Source organism: Mugil cephalus, chromosome 6, assembly GCF_022458985.1.
Source record: "Mugil cephalus isolate CIBA_MC_2020 chromosome 6, CIBA_Mcephalus_1.1, whole genome shotgun sequence".
Taxonomy (NCBI): Eukaryota; Metazoa; Chordata; class Actinopteri; order Mugiliformes; family Mugilidae; genus Mugil; species Mugil cephalus.
Window position 1 is genome coordinate 8,879,912 of NC_061775.1, and position 21,139 is coordinate 8,901,050.

The 21,139-nt window shown below is 41.9% G+C and overlaps 2 protein-coding genes across 2 annotated transcripts; both read right to left on the reverse strand.

The window, feature by feature from the left end:
* Positions 1–11,426: 11,426 nt before the first annotated feature.
* On the reverse strand, positions 11,427–14,373 carry faslg (Fas ligand (TNF superfamily, member 6)). Its single transcript, XM_047586888.1, has 5 exons — positions 14,290–14,373; positions 13,319–13,744; positions 12,635–12,674; positions 12,471–12,533; positions 11,427–12,385 (listed from the first exon to the last, which is right to left on the reverse strand). Exons 1-5 carry the CDS (start codon positions 14,371–14,373, stop codon positions 11,967–11,969), a joined length of 1,032 nt encoding a protein of 343 aa, XP_047442844.1. The 3' UTR covers positions 11,427–11,966.
* Positions 14,374–15,528: 1,155 nt separating this feature from the next.
* Positions 15,529–17,551, reverse strand: si:dkey-86e18.1 (uncharacterized protein LOC557342 homolog). The gene is made up of 5 exons (XM_047588369.1): positions 17,368–17,551; positions 17,097–17,137; positions 16,918–16,992; positions 16,644–16,833; positions 15,529–16,101 (listed from the first exon to the last, which is right to left on the reverse strand). The coding sequence occupies exons 1-5, from the start codon at positions 17,432–17,434 to the stop codon at positions 15,569–15,571; spliced, it is 906 nt and encodes a 301-aa protein (XP_047444325.1). The 5' UTR covers positions 17,435–17,551; the 3' UTR covers positions 15,529–15,568.
* Between the last annotated feature and the right edge of the window lie 3,588 nt (positions 17,552–21,139).

The following is a 21,139-nucleotide window of genomic DNA, read 5'->3' on the forward strand; positions in this document are numbered from 1 at the left end:
GATTACTCTGAAGAGCCTGTGAGTGTGTGTGTGTATGTACAGAAATGATACACATAATACCACAACTAATTTGAAAAGAAAAAAGCTATCGCACAAATCCTGCACATTACTTACACATAAACATGGCTGACTTTTTGCATTCTACTCTTATGCTCTGTAACACCGCTACAGTCAAAGCCTCGTCATGTCTTGATGCCACTTTGGCCTAAAAATGTACTATACTACAGAATTATGAATAAAAATGAGCTTCTAACTAAATCTGGCATATTTACACAATAGCCCTATTTGCACAGGATTAGTTATACCTGGGGACCTCTGGTAATTTGTTATGATCACATAGGCCGTCTTTGATCAAATCGTCCATGTCCGTGATTTGTAGTAGTAAAGTAAGTAAAAATTACACCTCAAATTACCTCACGAGATAGCACTATCTCATGCTTGAGTTGTCTTTAGAAGGTACACAAGATGAAAAATGAATTTGCACGGGACTAGTTTCACCTGGGACATCCTGTGATTCAGAAATCACCCCTACGCCTGTGTTTCATGTGGCACATATCCATGGCATGATCTCTGGTGCTTTCCGCGTCACTCCACTGCATGTCAGAGGGTAATTCATACTTTTGACAGTTTAAGTTACTTTGTAAATTATAATGGATAATACAAAATATATTTTTGGATACCATTTATCCCGAGCTCCATCCAGCTCCACATTTGCCGATTAACACTTAAATGCTTGATTTAACGATTTCATCCGTCTAAATGGGTGAATGAATCAGAGACATTGGCACTGAAATAGTGTTATCAAACGACATCTGTGTTACCAGAAATGTGGTCATTTGTGGTGTAAGTTTTACTTCACAAATTACCAACACGGACAATTGACATGGGACTCACAGACGGCCTCCTACATTATTACAAGTTACGAGAGGTCCCATACAAAACTGGTGACGTGATAACTGACAGTTATCTTCTTCTGTACACGGCACCTTGTGTCAGTGTTATAGTTTAATGTGAGAACGCATTGTCGTAGTCGTAATTATTTTGCTGTGTTTTTTGTGTTTTGGTCATTTGAGCATGAGTAAACATAAACACGTTAAAAAACGTGATAAACTAATCCAGTGCAAATCAACATTTCTGTGATGGGAGGGCTTTTGTTTACTTTGTGTCTTCTTCTGTGTCTTGTCACTAAATATTAATGAGTGTGGACTGATGTTAGGCAGCACTGACCCATTCACCCATTCAATGTGGAGCTGGATTAAATACTGACAGGTTGTTGGTTGGTTGTTGGTCATCCTCCCTCTAATGAGAGGGAGGGTGACCAGCGGTACATAATGCAACAGAGAGTTAAAAACAGTTTTCCTGTTTACGCCGGGTGTGGTTTCAGTGCCTCATTATTTTCGCCACATTTATCGTATGCAAGGTTCTTGCATTTACACATACTTTGGTTTCTGGTTTGGTTTCCCACCCCATCAGGAAAACTGCTTCCACCATCACAAAGACCGTTTCCACATGGCCAGAGGGTGCCTCCCAGCAGCTGCAGGACTGCTGCGAGAGGACCAACTGCGGACACCAGGACCTGTTCACAGACAGTGTTCTGTGCTACATTAAGAACTGTATAGAAACTGTCACAGTGGAGAAGTGCATCCGTGTCTACCCCAACCAGAAGCCCTGGATGACACGGGTCATCAAAGAACTCTACATCACAGCCCGGGCCGACCTGAAGAGGGGGATCACAGAGGCCAAGGCAGACTACAGGATGAGGATAGGACCAGCTGAGAAGTAACGACAGCAGGCAGGTGTGGTGGGGAGTGCAGCATCTGACAGACCACAGGACCAACCTCAGAGCTGCTGATGGTGACCCCGTGCTGGCAGAGGAGCTGAACATCTTCCGCACCACTACAACACACGCAGCGTACACTTCACAATTGAAGAGCATGAGGTGAGGCGCACACTGCAGGACGTCAAACCGAGGAAGGCAGCGTGTCCAGATGAGATCCCGGGATGTGTGCTGAAGAACTGTGCAAATTGACTGGTGGGAATCTTCAAAAAAATCTTCAACCTGTCCCCAGTACAATCCACTGTCCCACGTTTCCTGAAATCCTCAACTATAGTCCCTCTGCCCAAGAAACACCAGGGGAGCTATGTGTGGATGCTTTTTGTGGATTATAGCTCTGCATTCAATACCATCCTCCCTCACAAGCTAGTGGTCAAACTGGGGGTCCTGGGGTTTCCAAGAACAATCTGCATGTGGATCAATAGCTTCCTCAACTGATCACAGACAGAGGGTCAGAGTGGGCCACCACACACCCACGTCCTTAAACCTCAGTACCGGCTCTCCCCAGAGCTGCGTGTTGCTCTACTACCTCTACACACACCACTGTTCCACTGTCCATCACAGCAACACCATGGTGAAGTTGGCAGATGACAAACTTATCCGCAGAGGGCTCATCTGCAGAGGTGGGGGCAAGTCTGCCGACAGAAATGAGGTGGCGCAGCTGTTAACATGGAGCAGGGCCAACAACCTGCTCCTTAACACTTCAAAAACCAAAGAACTCATCATAGACTACAGGAGGAAGAAAACAGAGATTGCACTATTAACTATCCACGGGGACTGTGTGGAAAGGGTGGCAGACTTCTGTTTCCTGGGAGTCCACAGCCTATCCTGGAGCGTGAACACCTCGGAGCTGATGAGGCCCAGCAAATACTCATCATTCCACCATCGAAAGCATGTGTGTGTGGTACACCAGTTACACAGTGGCTCAGAGGAAAGTGTTCCAGAGGTTCATCAACACCGTCCAAAAGATCGTCGACTGCCCTCTCCCAACACTGGAAGAACTACACAGCTCCCGCTGTCTCACGAAAGCCCAGCATATCATAAAGAACACGCACCATCACAATCACTACCTGCCTTTGGGCAGACGGCTCAGATCAATAAACGCATGGACAAACTCAAACACATTTTCTATCCAACTGTCATAACATCCCTCAATGCTACAAATTATGTGCAATATACTGTTTTCTGTGCAATGACTGTGCGTGTTTGACGTGTGTGTGTTATGCATGCTATGAATGTTTTTTTATATGTTTCTTTTTATTTATTCTTTTAGATTTGAGGCATTGATCTGAAAGCCCTTTTAATTTCCTTGTACTTGTGACAATGACAATGAAGATTGATTCTATTCTAAGTCTGTCTCTGACGCAATGGAGTGAGATGGAAAGTAGCAGAGCCACAACAGAACGTGAATTTGGCGGGCACCGTGCTCACCAAATAAGCAAATGACTAAATTAAATAATCTCTTCCAGATAAACATCATGTTAAAATGATCTCATTGTCATGACATGGTTAAGTTCAGTTATGTTACCATTTTAGAAACAGGAGGCTTTACCGGTCTCCATGAAGAGGAAGGACTTAATGTGAGGGGAATGTGAAGACGGTTCATGTTATCTAATATCACTCATCGATAACATTTTAACGGCTTTTATTTATCTCCACGATAAATCTTTGTCTGAGGAAGTGAACCTTTTGTGTGGTTGACTTTTTTTTTTAACAGGCCAGGAAAAACTTTGCAATGCCATGTAAGAAGTTTTTTTTTTCCTATATTTGTTCATCAAATGATGGCATATTTTTCTGAGTTCATGGACGGTCTAATGAGAGGGTGACCAGCGGTACACAAAGCAAACAAAAGTTAAAAACGGTTTTCCTGTTTACGCCGGGTCTGTTTCAGTGTCTCATTATTTTCACCGCATTCATCGTATGCAAGGTAATCTGAGAAAAGAAGTTAAAAAGAAAAGAAAACCAACTGTCTAGCATAGCTGAATCTATTTAGATGTCTGTCAGATCTTCATGCATTTACACATACTTTGGTTTCTGGTTTTGTCCCTTAATCATTTCTTCATTTCCCAAAACAGCAAGTGTGATGGCTGCAGGGAGTGGAGAGCAGTGTGGAGGTTTCTGCTGCCGGCTGAGTGATTATGAACCTGTATATATGCATCACAGAGGACACTGGCAGAGGGGCACAGAAGGAGGGAGCAAGAGAGACAAAAAAAAAAAAAAGTATCCATGTGGGTGGCTGGGATGAGATGAAACTACAGAGAGGATGATACAAGCACAGTCAGAGATTGAAATTAGGAGAAAGATAGAGAGGAGAGGAAGAAACACAGACAGATAAAGAAACTAACAGACAGAGAAAAAGAGAAAGAGAATCAGAGACAGGGGAGCCCCCCCACGCTCAGATACGCTGGGGCTCATTTGTCCCACCTTCAAAGTGGGCTAGAATCTTTATCAAGCATCGTGAGTGGGCTTTCGTCAAAGGTGTTTACCTACGTCTCTCTGTATTTAGTGTGACATCCTCTAAACAGACTCACGCAGCATTAATGTGGTACAGGGAATCCCCTCTGCCGCTCTCTGCCAGTATCTGTGAACTTCTAAAGCTAAATCCTGCATTTAGCTTCATAACACATGTTAAAGGCATTTGTGAGCGACTTATTTTTAGAGGTTTAATGCACACTGTACATGGCTTTACTTTCATTGTTTGTGTAGGTGGTACTTTTTTAACTCATTGCTCACAACATCACATCACTCTAACCTCCGATCTTAGTGTGTGTGCCGTTGCTGAGTTTCACAGTTGTCTCATGGTGCTGTCAATGTTCCAATATCTTGTGACAATTCTTCACAGATAACAGTGATATCAGTTGTGACAGCCTTAATGAGTTCTGTAAAGCAACTGTGGCTGTGTTGCCAATATTGGGTTTACTTAGTCTGTAGGCCTGCACCCACAGACGCATGAGCCCACACACACACACACACACACACACACACCTTACAAAACTCAGAAACAATAGAAACTGTAATTTAAAGAGTGAGTTATTCTTTCACATGAAGTTACACACCCTGTCACACCTCCGCACAAGGTGTTTCACTCCTGATATGACCTCCTCAGAGAAAGTTACCTTAAGAAACCGTGTGAAAGCAGCAAAAACCTCTATCTAGAATCGCTTTCAGTCAACAATCAATACTTTATGTCTTATCTCACATTCGAGAAAACATCTGCTGCAACTGTCATAAAAACGTTGCTCGTTTTTTTCTTAACCGTTTGGCTGATCCTGTAAAAATGTCTTTTCTTTCTTTGATACTGTCATTAATTTGCCAGTATATCTGGAAGAGGAGTGGTTCAGGTACAGGCAATGCAACATCGGCCTCTCATCCTGCAGCTTCGCCAAGTGAGCTCCGCCCTGAGGAGGGTCGACGTCCACAAAGCTGCAGGACCTTATAAAGTGGCAGGTCGTTCCCTGAAACTATGTGCTGACCGGCTGGCAGGCCGCTCATTTGCCACTACCACTCACTGGTGTAACTTAATCGTGTCAACGTGAATTTAAAATGAACACTTGTAACGTGGTGTCAGCAGTACAGACACTTGCAGAATCCAGGTAGATAATAAATGAATAACAACTCATGTCCTCCTTCAACCTATGTGGTATAAAGAACTGCTTGTAGGGGCGGTTGTGGCTCAGTATAGGCCGCGAGGGTTGTCCATGAGCCAGACAGTTAATGATTCAATCCCCGGCACATGGACCACATGCTGACGTGTCCATGAGCAAGATGGAACTGGTGTGTCAATGTATGCATGCTTGTGTGAACAGGTAAATGTGACCGTGTGACTGTGACGTGCTTTGAGCTGCAATAGGCAGAAAAACATTATTTTAATACAAGACCATTTGCCATTTAATGGAGCTTGGGTAGGAGAGTTGTTAGAGCGCAGTGCTGTTTCTACCTAGTATACTACTTGTAGAATCCATAAGACAAGACAGGCGTTTGGGTTGGACACCTCTGACCACTGAAATATTGCACCAGGGTTATACTTGAAACTGAAGCGACATAAATGAACATGGAATCAAATAAAGCATTTTCTACATAACTTGCTTGTTGTGCAGCGGTCAGAGAGGACATTCAGTATATACACTGTACTAAACGTAGTGTTTTTGCGTCGTTTAAGAACTAGTTAAATTCTTATTCTGTTGATGTGGTTTTGTGCCACTATTTTAGATCAAAGCCAATGTGTCTGACATATTTAACCCATGAAAAGAGGACCTAGTACCCACAGAATAAAACAACACCACATCATGTACTCATATTTTTGTGAAAATGTCCAATGCAGTGACAAATAACAAAATACCAGCAATTTGGATACTGCCAGTGTCCTTTAATACACCCCCGTATGTGAGTGTGAGTATGAGACTTGGGCCAAAAAAGTCCAACACAAATGACACATATGACACAAATGACCCACACGCGCACTGGAGAAAGGCCCAGAGCATCCTCAGTGACCAACAACACCCGGCTCACTCTCTGCAATACACCTCAATATACAATGTGATATCAAGAATCGACTAAGTGTGTGTGACATGGATGCTGAAAAATCCCAACACAAATGACACGAATGCCCACACATACAAGCATACAGAAAGAAAGAAAGAAAGAAAGAAAGAAAGAAAGAAAGAAAGAAAGAAAGAAAGAAAGAAAGTCGTTCTATATATGTTTGGATGCTAATTATTTAAAAGGTCCTACGGCACAAACTCTCTCTGATGGATTTATTGCATTGAGAGCTCTTTTGATCACATGTTAAAGATAGAAAAGACCACATGGAAAAGCTCAGGTTAAATAACAAAACACTGTAAGCACCTCAAATACTGTTGAATTTGTAATAACTATCAAATGAGGTCCAGTTAACCAACTGGAAGACCCTTAAATTCAAGCAGTTGCATATATTGTAGATGTAAAGTAACTGAACGTGTAATGTAAACTGAAGGACAGTTTATGAATGTATTTTTATTTCATTTTATTATTATTTTTAGAATGATTGAGAAGTGTGGAAACAACTCACTCATTAATGTACAGGTGTGTGAGAAAAGGTTATTAGATGATGTTTTAACTCCCTCTGGTGGCAGAGGTTGGAAATGATTTAAAATAAATATACTGTATGTACTATTTCTATATTACAAAAAACTGTAGTATTGAATATTGATTGTAGCAATATGTTATTACTAGTGTAACTTTTATTAGAAGTAGTAGAAGTCGTAGTATTTTTAAATGTATGCGGAGTTCCATATTGTTGTAGATGGCTTTGCTCTAGCGTCTGCGTGACATTTGGTGACCTCGCCGTTTCCAGGAAGCCCAACTGTGCCCTCCTCACGCTAAGGGATAAAGTCCTAAGAGCTGCACTAACTTTCTGATACCAGCAAAGGGCGCCAAAATGATAAAATGTTTTAACCGTCTCGCCCTCCAGCGATGCCTCTTACGAAATCATGGCACCAAGCACATTAATCTATAAAAAGAAGCCATGGCAGATTTAACATAGACGCAGGATACACAAAACTTGAGTTACAAATTGAAAGCACTAGTATTTTAGGGGGATTAACCCTGTGAGGAAACAACTGGCTGGACTGTGGATTTTGTTTTTCAAAATATATGTTTCCTTGCCCTTAAATGGTAAACAAGTGTAAACATGTATTAAGACCATTAGAACATTAGTGCTGATTCAGGTACTGGTCAACATACAAATGATCCCATTAGACAACATCAGGACACTTCTTCGTGGTACCAAATGGAGCAGCTATGCGCAGACCACATTTGTCCCTATTTGACCTGAGAATGTTGCCCTGATCATTGCTGATTGGCTGGCATCAATAAGAGGCAAAGGAACAAAATTTACCAAATATGGGTCCCTGCCCCGTGAGTGGTTTGTGAGGTTTGGGAGCTCTATCCTGTTCTCCATTTGTAGATGTCACAGCTTGAAACACTTTTTTCAGCCAAACTACTTCCTTCTCTTCTTGAAAGAAAAAAAATGTTACACTCTTCCTTATAAATCACTTGAAGCCTTTTTACAAGAATGTGGCTTCATCCTATGTGTCTTGAATGGTAAATGTTGACTTCTACTTTGCATCAAAAGCTCTTACCGGTTTCACTTTCTTGACTGACTGAGGAAAATTCGCATCTACGAGTTACTTATTTAATATTTTCGATACTAAGTAGTCAGTGGAATCCATCACCCCCTCTGTCTGTGCTGCATTTTCTGCACCACTAGCAGCTACACCACCCCAAAGCAGAGCACTTCACACCCACTCTTAGCATTTGGTTAGGTGTTCATGTCATGAAACAATACTTCTTTTTCATACCTTGGCTGATTGTAGCTCCACGAGCACATCTGCCCACAGCATGTGTTTCCAGAATGTCTCTGTCTCATCCAGATGCTGCATTTTGTGACGAGGTTTTCGTTCACATGACGGTGCAGCGTTGTGTTTGTGCATCAATGCTGCACCACCTCTCCTGTCTCGGCTGAACATTCCTGCAGCTGCTTTGCAGTCATATGGTGGTTTTGCTCTGCTGGTTTGCCCAGCTGAAATTTTCTTTGATCTTGCTCGGTCGAACCATCGCTGTTGAGTTTTAACACAAGGTATGAAGTGGCAGACATTTTGTCAGTTTTGAAAATGTGGTCAGAAATGAGATTTCAAGTGATTAACCTTTAACCTGCCTTGCAAATCTTTATGGCCAAAAAAAAAAAAAGCATAGACCCCTTCAAGGCCTATGTCACTGTAACGCCATGATGTTAGCTGGAGGCAAAACAGAGGGAAGCTAGAGACAAACACTGTCACTTTCAACCATGAAAATGTCGTCTGGCTGTATTTTTGGTACTAAAACCAAAAAAACTAAAACACTACCATGAAATTTTATCACATACCAGCCACTGCCAGTCGTAGACAGCTTTGGTTTTGGTTTGGTGATTAAAAGAAAGGACTGGAGTGAGACAATCAACAACGGGCACACTTCTTATCAGATAACATTAATATATGCTAACCCCTAGGTTAGTTGTGTGTTTCGGGTGTGTCCAAGCAGAAGTTGCATTTGCTACTTTAATCTCCACAGTGGTTACACTTACTTCTTGTAATATCCTTGTTGGAGAGGTTTCACGTGATAAAGACAGACTAGACTTTGTACTCTCTGTGTCCTCCTTTGGTCGAATCATCCATCAATCAGACACTCACAGTCTCGGGGAGTGAGTGTGTTAGTATATTCTCTAAAATATGTGTTTTCTTCGTCCATTCATGCCAAAACAGGCCATTGAAATATGCTAATATGCCAGAGCTATGGCTATAGTGCTTGAGATGTTTTGCCACCAATTAAGCCCCGCCCCTCAAAATACATCACACTGTTGACAAACTATGATATTTGGTATTTGAAATAAAAAAGTAACTTCTTTTGGACAAAAACGTGTATTTTGTATATTTCATCTTCCTTGACTGGTTAGTCTGTCAGATTGGATGCAATTCATTAAATTTATGATAGATGGCGCTAAAAATCTAGGTCTTATTTATCGTAGCAGTATGTCAGTCCTACAGCATCACCAGCAGCCTGTCACACTGAGATTTACATACACCAGTATTACCAAAGTACAAGTGTATTTGTCCGATGTCTCACTCTATAATCTTGTCGGTTAGCATACACAGATTAAAATTTCCACTCATCTAATCAGTTTCTACAAGATTATGGAGCCCAGCTGAAGGGTTTGCACCATTCATCACTCAGTAGTCAGTGAGGGGGAACAGGGGAACAGTCAGGTTTTCCACTAAAAACTGTTTTCATCTCACTATGTGCCTGTGCTGTAGTCGACTACTGTCAGTTAAAGGCCGGAGCCTTGTTTGTTCGTTTTTTTCTTTTCTGGTATCAAGTGGATGGAGGTCAGGTTAAACAAAATGCGTTTTTTTTAAATTTTGAATAAGAAAATAATAATTAAAAAATCCCTAAAAATGTTCCTTCATGTTTGTATTTTTTAGTGGATGCGAGAAATATTGCTATGCGTGTATTCATAGTAGAAGGCCACTATTCAGAAGCCTGGTCCCGCACAGGTTTGCACTCTACAGGCTATATATTATCTGGTTAATGCCATTTCTTTTCTTGTCCATCTATTCTCTATTACCACTGGTTCTGCAGAGGTCTGTGGACAACCTACATCTGTCGTACAAAGTTTCAGTTTTAAGACCTGATCTCTTAGGGATTGTTTCGTGGTGTGCGTGGATAGGAGAGACAAGTACAGTGAGCAACGTGTCGTCTTTTATCGCTCGCTTTTATAAATTGAGAATGGTTTCAAGTTCAATTTCTTTACACCATTTACTTTTCAAAATATGTTAGTGGTATATTAAGCGGATGGCGTCTTACCACAGCATTGTTTACGCGATTACTTATCATTTAAGAGTTAGACATGTGAACCTCGTGGTCTGATTAAAATTTTCCCAGTAACGAAACCTTTGTGCCACAATTAGATAGGAGACATTTCCATTATGTGCAGGTGGGATCCATAAAGACGTTTGCTATGACTTGAATTTGATGTGCAAAACCCAGCAGATACGTTCTCACTTGAAATTCTACAGACTTTAATTTCTGCAGACGTGAAAGAGGGTTTTATAGTCATGAAAGAGATTCAGTATCACTTTCAACAAGCAGTATTGCAATGAGTTTGAAGTGAATATTGTAACGAGATGCAAAGGCACGTTGATGGAGCCTTGTATTTCGGGGGTTATCATATTTATGTTCTGCTGACTAAAACCCTGAAGATAGCGATGTCTGCGGTTTTATTTAAGACATCTGATAACTCTGCACACTGCATCTAGCTACAAGGCCTCAAGAGAGCAGAGATGAACAGGCATGTACGTGTAGTAATACATGTAACAAAGAAATTGTTTTGTGAAAGGCAGCTGTTTAATTCTGCACTGAAGCAGCTCAGTAAGGGAAATGTGCTTTTACTGTAGACAATCCAAAATTCCTCCTCCATTAAAAAAATCACAAACATTTTTGTGCTTTGCACACTTAACCAGATTCATGTACAGATGCTTTTGCTTCCACCAGTACGTCCCCACGTGGATAAAAAGAAACACAAGCTCCTTCAGAAAAATCAACCTGCACACATGCAAGACCCTCGTGATATTCACACAGGAAGGAAGCACACGTCAAACCTGCTACAGCTCTGTCCCCTCTTCGGTGCCCAGCCTGCGCATCTTCTCACCATCCACTACTGTCTCATGCGTTTGCGGTGTTCTGAGACAGAGCAGTGGAAATAGGGTGTTAAACTGAAAAGAAAAAAAAAGAAAAAAAGTTCTGCAAATATGCAAGTGTGCTTGCACTGTGGTCTCTGATCTCTTTATGAAACTAAATCAACAAGGAAAAGAAACTTTCATCCACAATTCAGATGATTCTGAGGTTCCACTGACTGCTTTGAATGTGCTCACCTGATTATTTATTCAGTAAGTGGAATATATGGAAATGAAGTTCATCACCAGGAGAAAATCTGAGTCGGTGTTGTGGTGCATAAATACTTTCCAGTGGTCGTGACCAAAACTCATGTGGGTGTTCCTCATAAGACACGCCAGTCAACATATCAATTAGATGCATTTCATTTATTAAAAAAGGCACTTTATTGTTGCAACAAAACATGGAAATTAAATTATCTATATATTTACTATTTATTATTATTTGTTTACCACTATCTATTTATTTACATATCATATCACAACACATTTGTCAGATCCACACCAAAATAAATATTAAAATCATGCTACAGACAAATCAGCACCTTAGTGTTATCTGACTCTATCATCATCAATAAAAGGCACAGTATTGTTTTTGTTTTTTTGCATCAGTGTGTGAGGCTTCATGTCATTCCTCCGCCTCTCTATACACTTTCAGTTTCCGATTTGAAGCTGCCACAACAAGAGAATGTGCAATACTTTCCCTGAGTTTTACCATTACAGAGCCTGTCATGTTGTCCAGTGTGCTTATTACATGTCGCAGAAATCACATTCAATGTATCATTTTGGTAACGTGATGAGTAAGTGTCACTCCTGCCTGAGACATTCTGTGCAGTTTACATTCTGTTGCTGGAGTGAAATTACCACACTCAGACTATGACACTAAGACTTCAGATCTTGTAAAGACCAAAGAAGTTGCCAAAATGTGAGTGACTAAGCAACTGGGGGTGCGACACATTCACTAAAACGCTGTCGTTCCTCTGCAGCAACTGGGTGGAGCCCAGGTAATTCTCTGTCGTCCAGGGACGGTTCTTGCGCTCAGAGCAGAAACCAGTTCTGTGCGCCTCCATCAGGGTCACAGGTTTCAGGTGTCCCGTTCTCCTCACAAACACATTGTGTTCGAACGACGAACTATAGGAGCAGTCCCGAAAGATCAGCTCTACTCGTGAGTAAATGTGGTAGAGTCCGGTCTCGTTGACTCGCAGGGCACCGTCTTCAGCCTGGTAGACCACGCCTCCGGAGGTGAATGCTCGACCTGTCTTCGAATCCCACCGCAAAGTCTTGCGGACGTCTACGGTTTCAATCCGCCCTGCCAGAGGAAAGACAGGATGTCACCATGCGTGCAGAATAAAAACTCTACTTACAGAATAAGCTCAAATGAATAAAAATGTTACCTATCACATGTGCTGCAGGCCTGTCCTTCTTGTCTTCCTCAATTAATCCAGGCTCAGGCAGACCTAAAGCAACCCTCAGATTAGATGAACTCTTTGTCTTGATTGGAACCATTTTCACTTGGTTGGGGAAACATCATGTACGGTGAGTAAAAGTGTGTACCTACCAATTTGCTTCTCGGGTGCATTAAACTCAACCGCTTCAACCTGCAGTGAAACGAAAGACAAAAAAAAACTCTCAAGACCACATAAGACAGTGTCTCAGTGCTCATATAGCTCATGTGAGCAAGAGGATATCCTGTCCCTGGACGGGTGACCACAGATGGAACAAATGCACTTTTAAAGGTCAGAACAGAGCTGATCTACACCGACTCTTGGAACACCACAAAACTAATCTAAGTTAATTAGTTATTAAATTTTCCAGCTCTGTACAAACTTTCCAAAAGGGGTTTCCACTCTCCCACCTAGCACCTCCCTGTCACCTCCTCTCTTTACAAAGGTGACAGAAGTCACACCTTTTTAAGTACTGCTGATATGAATAATAAACCATACAAGAAGCGATATATATATGTATACGGCTGCTTAGAATAAAACAGAGTAGAATAGAATGCCATTTATTGTCATTATACAGTGTACAAGATTGGAGAGCTTCCCCTTTTCAGTACAACAAAAAACACAAGTATGTATTCTACAGCGGTTTCATATTCTCACTATCATCATCTCAAAAGCTACTCCTTTTCACACACAGCTGCGGCAAGTGTTTGCTTATTTTCTCAGAGAGAGCTCAGTGAATTACCCCAGCGCCAGCACCACCCAACCCCTTCTTATGCACTCCCCATGGCGTTCCTTACCTGCGTCCTGTCTGCCAGCTCCTTCTGTATGTTGGAAATCTGGATGGCTTCAAATCCGAGGGCTGCAAACACGAGCAGGAACAGCAACAGCACGATCATTGCCCCGCCGGGGCTGATTCCCATGCAGCCCCGGCTCTTCTCGTGGCTCCTCGATCTCTCTACGGCCGGCGGAAAGGACCAGCAGGGAATGAGACCCGGAGGCTGGGCTGAGTGCTGAGGGCCCCCACCTCCATCCACAAGAAACACCTGCGGGATGGGATAGCTCTGGTCATAGCTCATGGTGCAGGTCCTGCTGTGATGAGCAACTGTGCGTGCATGCGTCTGTCTCCTCTGTGCGAAGGTGGTGTATACTTGTCTGAGCACCTCTGTCTTAAAAGGACTCCCGCTGTCATGATATTCACCACCCACAACTCCCCTCCCCCACGCCTACACCGAAGGGTGCATGCTGATTAGCATAGATTTATAATCTACAGGGCCCCCATTCCATCACTTTATCTCTGACTTGTTTTACGCGTGGTTTTTGTTTTATTGCTTAATGTGTTATCGCATTTTTGAGGTTTTGTGCTGTGCATGCATTAGTTTCTATATACACACAGCAAAGCGTTAAAGGAAAGGAAGCTAGAGGTTGCAGCTGACCTACACCTCACTAACCACCAACAAGTCATCATCATGAAGAGACCTTTTCAAAAAATCCCACGAGGAAAGATTGAGCAACCACTTACAGATCTACCTGCCTGGCAAGTTTAAGTTTCAAGTTAACAGGTCTTGTTGCCCTGGTTATAATATATTTACGTGGCATTGCTTGGTTTTCTTTCATTTTTAGAGGTGACTTCCTCTTTTTAGAGGGGACTTCCTCTTTATATCTGAACCAGGAAAGAATTTCACACTGAAAATTAATATTTCTTTATTAGGATTAAACGCGTTTATCATCACACTTTATTATCAAACTAGATTTTTCTTGCATATCAGAGTTGAGGCACAATGTTAGTAAACAGTGATGCAGCAGTTTCAGTAGCACACAGCGTATTCGTGGTGGGAAGATGCTGCTGCCACATGAAAAGGCCAAATGTCTGCGCTGGCTTTCATGCTGGCTGCTTGTGAAAAGTTAGTAGCGCGACACAGAACGATACTTACAGAGGTGACGATTTACCCCAGCCAATACCTCAGACGTGAACTTACAGGAAAGCTCAGTGCGCTCACCGCTTTCCTCCCTGCTCAGTAATGAAGTCAACACCGTTGTGGTCTTTCTAACCCCTTGGGGTTTGTTTCCTTGGATGCGCAGCAGTTCTGCTGCCACTTCATTGTGGGTGCAACAGTTTCCACATCATAACTGGTGGTTAAAGAATTATTAATGAGCGCTCTCTCTCTAGGCTTGCTAGAAATGCACCTGTCTTGCAGCAGTGACGCTGCTGAAACTTTCCTTTACATTGCAACACCGTCGAATTGTAATTGCATTGTTAAATCTGAATAGAGCTGAACTCGTTTGAGGTTAAGCCAGATTTTCATGATGAGCGAAATAATGTGTGGATTTTTGTTAACACCCAAGGGAGCGCTCAGTATTTCACTGTTGCAAAACTTTTTTTCTCCAGGTTAATGCAGAGACAAGGGAAATCCGTGATGCAGTCTGCATACGGAGCTCTAACTAAAAGGGCAAGTACCTTAACCATAAACTGCACTGGCAGTTTGCAAGCAAGCCGATGGGGCCGTCGGCTTGCGATGAGACCGTTTCTCAGAAGTGTCATGTTGAAAGCGGCCCTCGCAGCAGCAGATGCTGTGTTAAGTGGGAGGGTGGGGTTTTGGGGTCTAACCAGGCCACGGCTTGTGCTGCTCTAGTTATTATAACCAGCGAAGAGACTAAAATGAGTGATTCAGCAAGTACCTTCATCAATTACGTGTTGGTTTCTCACACAGTCTTCCCATTTTCTATTACAAAACGGAGTTAGTTGTGGTTATGATGACTGAATTCACAAATTGTATCATGTGTGCCAATTACGATGAATTTCTTAACCTAGACAAGTTGCCACAGAATGACATTACTCATGGTTCTTTGAAAACGTACTTTTTTTCCTCAGATAGCAGGTTTTATAAGTTTAGCTTTAGTTTAAAATGAAAACTTGTCATCTCTCTGTATGGATGGACAAATACTGAAGATCCCGGTCCTCATGTTGAAAAAGCACATGGATGAAAAAAAAAAAAATCAGAGCATCATCTTAAACACATCAGGAAATTTATCCTTATTTTATTTGAACATTATGTGTCACAGTCCTCGTCAGATGAAGAGTAACAGTCTAGTCCCAGGACATGACCAGCCCTCTCCTCTGTTGTCCCAGTGTTGGATGATTTTGTAGGTATTTGTGTTGCTTCACAGTCTGACTTATTCTCTTGCACAGAACATTTCTGCCCAACATCCAAATGCTTCAGTGCCACCTCATTGTTTTCAGTGTTTCTGCTCTGGGAAGCAACTGTCTGTCTTGATGGACAATTATTAAGATTAGGTAGTCCAGACTGCAGCAGCCTGGCAAGTGTTTGAGAGGAACTGAGCTGAACTGACGGCCCTCTGAATGCAGCAGTAGCCACTGCCAGGCGCGTGCGATCGAAGGAGAGGGGTTGGTCCTGGACTTCACAAACAGCCTCTGAGGTTTTTGAGGCCGGGTTGGTGGGGCCAACGCTTCGAAGTCTTTCCTCACCGGCAGCTGAAGATCTGAAACATCCTGTTAGACTTCTGGCACCTCCACCCTCCTGACTGCTACCGCCGCCTGACTCAGCGGGCCGAGGGTTTTTAGCTGTAAATGAAAGCAAACACATGCCGGGATACTTTATATACTCTAAACAATGCCAGGCATCTTAAAGAAAGAGTTTGCTCAAGTAAGGTATGTGGTTGTATAGCAAAGAGGGCTTTTATAACATTCATTTACCTCCCTTAGAAAGCACTTGTCGTCTTACATTGTAGACTTACTATTGGCATTCATGAGCCCATGGTACACACAGGACATCCTTAGCTAGTTTAATGGGAGTTTGGCATGTCTGTGATATATGTACTACTGTAACTCTTATAAGGCAGTTAACATTATACTGTGGAACGAATTCAAAGTTGAGTCACTTATGAGTGTTTTTTGAAAGTTTATGTCAGCTACGTGCCACCCTAACACACAACCCTCACCAGTGGACTAATGTTCAGAGAAGCAGCTTTGGGCCGTTGAAATATTCTTTTTAAGAAAGTCAGAACAAGAGGCATACATGAAAATATGTCAAAGCTGCTAGTTATTAAAAACACATGCCAAGGGTTCAATGTTTGCAGGAGATTAGCCACAACTTATCCACTGACCGATGCTTTCAAAGTCCTGTATGTCAGCTCTCCTTTTGCGGTAAGCTCGAGGAGTCCACGGCTTGTCTTTGCATGCCGGGTCGAGAACTCTCAGTTTGTAGATGAAGCTTTTATACTCTTTTTCTAAAGCCTGGATTTGGAGCTGGAACTCTGCGATCTTCCTCTCTGGGTAGTGGGAGAGCTGGGATTGCTGAGGTGAGAGACAAAAAGCGGGCAGAGAATTCAGCAAACATACCAGATAAACGTGGATCCGCTTTACACCTGACAACCTTACCTGTAGATAATACTCTATTTCATTCTTGATGCTCGGGATCCACTTTTTCACGGAGACGGCTGAGTTTAGAGTAGACTGTGGAAGAGAAAAGAAAACAATAACAAAGCTGGATAAAATAAGACACTAGAGCGTCTTGTGTTGATAAGTTATTTGATGACAACCTATGACTTATTCATTACCAGCTTGGGTCGACGTACGTGAACATCTTTGAGACGTCCCTCTATAGAGAATATATGAAGAAAACAGTACAACAGTATCACTGCAGTGTATGAATGGGGAGACTGAAGGGCATTTTTTACAAGGTGGGGGATTTCTTCATTTAGAGAGAAACTGTTTGTTTAAAGTTAGCGCTACTGCAGCTAAAGCTAAAGCTAAAGCTAGGTGTGTGCAACGCAGAAAGCTAAACCCGCTAAATATTAATAGTCGGCGTTGCGGTAACTTTGTCTTTACCCTCTCTCTCTTTCTCAAGCCACAGTCTGTTCAGTCTGCCCTGTTGTTTCTCCTCATTTCGTGCCATTTCATCCTCATCCGCGGAGACTGCAGATCACGACGGCAAAGCAAAACAATATCACGTGACCCACGGTAACTGGAACGTGATAGCAGGATACCGCGAGAACAGCTCATCTCTTCACCCTCCTGCTCGTTTCGGCTGACACTCAGCTCGGCTGTTTGATTATAAATCCACAATAATACATACATTATCGCTGTGTTAGATGTTTCACCAGTTTCAGCTTTGTGAAAATTACAAGTTTTGAATTTCATACTCATACAACTTGTGAGGGCTGACACCTGAGTGGGAAGTCCCGCCCATCTAGGTAAGGGAGGAGCTTTCCCCCTTTATAAACTCAGGTGTGAACAATTATTGCCTCTTTTTCTGGGGCCTCTGGATGTCAGGAGAAGAGTCTGCGTTTCACTGCTCCCCTGGTCGAGCCACTGCACCGAGCCAGTCACCCTACCTGGGCCAGCTCCAGTGGTAATCTTGTTGACGGATTTGGTGCCAGACTGCTGGGAAGGACTGGGAAACTCTTACCTTTCTGACTCACATTCATACTGTTCAACTGCTTGTAGTTTTATCCTTGATGTCTATATATTGTTCACATTGTTTTAATGATTGATGGCTGTGAACCAACTGATTTATTTTTTTTTTTTTTTGTCTTTTGTTCTAGGCAGATGGAGGACCTGCGGGGAGTACGCGTGGGATACACAAACACATTGCATGCATGGTGGTCAGTTTGCAGTGCAGTGGTCACTTTCTCTGTGTATAGATTTGCCCTTTCTGTTGCAGTGTGCAGTTTGCAGTGGTTTGCAGTACTCAGGACGTAAACACATGGTGGTTGTTGGGGTTGGTGATAGAATCTACCCGCAGTGAGTACCCTGTCTAGTATTTATTATCTTATTCCAGTGGTTGGCATAGTACTCATTTTAGTATTATCATTGTATAATAAGACTTTTGTTATAAAATTATAACCATCTGTTTCTGTTTATTTTTAGGTCATCCTTTTCATTTATTTCATTTTTGCAAATATCATTATTCACTGACTGCACAACTAAGGCTCTTCTTACCTGTAAAATTTGCTTATCAATTGTCCAGCAATTGCGGCCTCTGTTGGTACTTTTTGATACCTGTTCCTCATTGTATTTACTGGACTTGGTCACAAACTTGTTTTTTAGGGGGGAAAAAAACATTACTTTGACCACAACAGCTCAGATGACCGTATTGTACTATTTATCACAGAGTATATTAGTAAATTACACACTAGTAGTGGTCTTACCCATTCATTTCTATTTACCGATCATTGTTGACCGGGAACTTCACGGGTGCATAGGTTAAATAAAACACAAAATGACAAAACAATTCCAAATTTATTTTGTGTTCAGAAGCTATGTTTCAAAGTCCTTAAATTTTATGGCAAACCGATAAATTAACTGCATATTAAGAGGAAAAAAAATTGTAAATCGATTTGACACAAGACAATGGTTTCACATACTGTTCGGGTCAAATTTGACCTGTTTTGACTTTTGACAGCAGTAAAAAATACCCTCAACATTATTTTATCCTGAATTTTGATGACTTCATGAAGTGACCCAAAATACACACAAATTTTTTTGTTAATTTATACTTTTATACAGGTGCCAAACATTTTTGCACACTGAGGCTGTTATGGGTCAGATTTGACCCGTATCTATTCAGATGGATTTCAGATCTACCAGTGTGGCTCAAAGGAAAATTGTGGTTTTATGGCAGCTTGAAACTGTGAATGTACATGTCATGTTTGTGTGCAATTTATATGCAAAAGAGGTGAGTTCAAGGGAAGGGGACCTCACCAGTCACGAGAACTGTCTGTGTTCCCGAAACATTTTCCCAGGTTCCCACAGACACCTGCTGGTCTTTCAAGGGGCAGGGGAATCCCAAAATATTGAAATACCAACAAACAGGGAAGTGATCATATATTGGAACAGAAGTCATCCAGAGGTCAGACGGTGCCTTCACACAGACACAAGATGTGCCCCTGCGATGTAATAAAATAATGTAGAAAGTAACAAATTAGAATCTGGGAATCTTGGGTTGGGAGGGAGGTGGTGGGGGTCATAACATTATAAAGGGAGGTATGGGCTGCCATTCAGTGATGGACATCATGACGGCAAGACTGAATGCCCAACAGGCCCTGGATCTACTCTTCCAAGATGAGTGTGATTCTGATTTAGAGGACATGTCAGAGCAGGAAGACAATGAAGATGACTCTGATGAAGAGGTGCAGACAGCAGGGAAGACATTTATGTCAAAAAACAGCGCTATCTGTTGGTCGTCACTTCCACATCCTGTTGCAGGCAGGATGGCAGCAGAAAATGTGATGCAAATGACTCCAGGACCCACAAGACTTACCATCTCCCACGCAGATGACATTTTGTCATCATTTCAACTCTTCCTCCCTCCAGCCATTGAAAAAATCAATGACAAACCTGTAGGGGGTTAATCATTATGGCCAGGAATGGAAGACCATGGATGTAATTGACCTACATGCCTACATGGGGCTTCTTATACTGGCTGGAGTGTACAGATCAGGAGGTGATGGTGCTTCCAGTCTCTGGAATGCTGACACATGAAGACTGATTTTTTTTTTTTTTTTTTTTTTTTTTTTGAGCAGAAAACGTGCAAGATCCACAAAGAGGAAGTGTCCAACTTCTGCTTTGAATGCAGAGACTAGTTCAGGATAAACACTTTATCTTGTGATATAGCAGTGAGGACAGTGTTCAGTGGTTATATTATGAAGTTCCAGAATGTTCATGTAATTTTCAGGGTCAAGAAAATATATTCAAATGATTATAGTTTTTATATTTTTTACTTCTAACACATATTTCATGACATTATACTGTGTAATAGATCATTTTCACCAAAAATGAGTGGTGTAAAACTTAAAAAAAAATACACTTTCCCTGCTCTTTGAAACATTTACGAAGGTTTAATCATTCGTTTTTTTTAAGTGGAATAAGCTATTCAAACAACTAACACGGAGACAAACAACCATTCGCACTCACGCTCACACCTACGGTCAATTTAGAATCACCAATTATCCTAACAAGCACGTCTTTGGAGGTAGGAGGAAACAGGAGTACCTGGAGGAACCCACGCAGACACAGGGAGAGCATGCAAACTCAGAAAGGTCCGAGCCAGACTCCAACCCACACCTTCTCCCTGGACGGCATCAGTGCTAACCAAAGAAAGGTTTTACTTTTCTATAAAAATAACCTCAAATAATCAATTCCCCAGATATGGTCAAGTAATAAATCTGTATTTCAATGCATGAGCATAGAAATATCGTTCTATTTATCATTAACTTACAAATCTGATTTCGTTTGTCCATTTCAGTAATAATCACACCTTTGTTAAGTCGTCAACGAAAGAAAACAGACGGACGGTTTTTAACTAACAAGGGATAAGGTCCGATGGAATTTAATAATACGATGAATAATTCGTAAGAAGTCATATTCTGAGTAGTAATTTAGAAAACAGTAATGAAAAAGTAATGAGGGGGATGCAAAAACTGCACAATTCGCACGTTGGGGGGTAAAAAAAAAAAAACCACCATGACCTTCTCCAGTGGTTTTGGTCTTAGTGGCTTGTCAATTTGTTCGTTTACTTCTGCAATCATACTGGAAAAAACAGATCACAGGAAAGGCAGATGAACATCTTTATCAGATTAGCACATCACATAACTTGCAC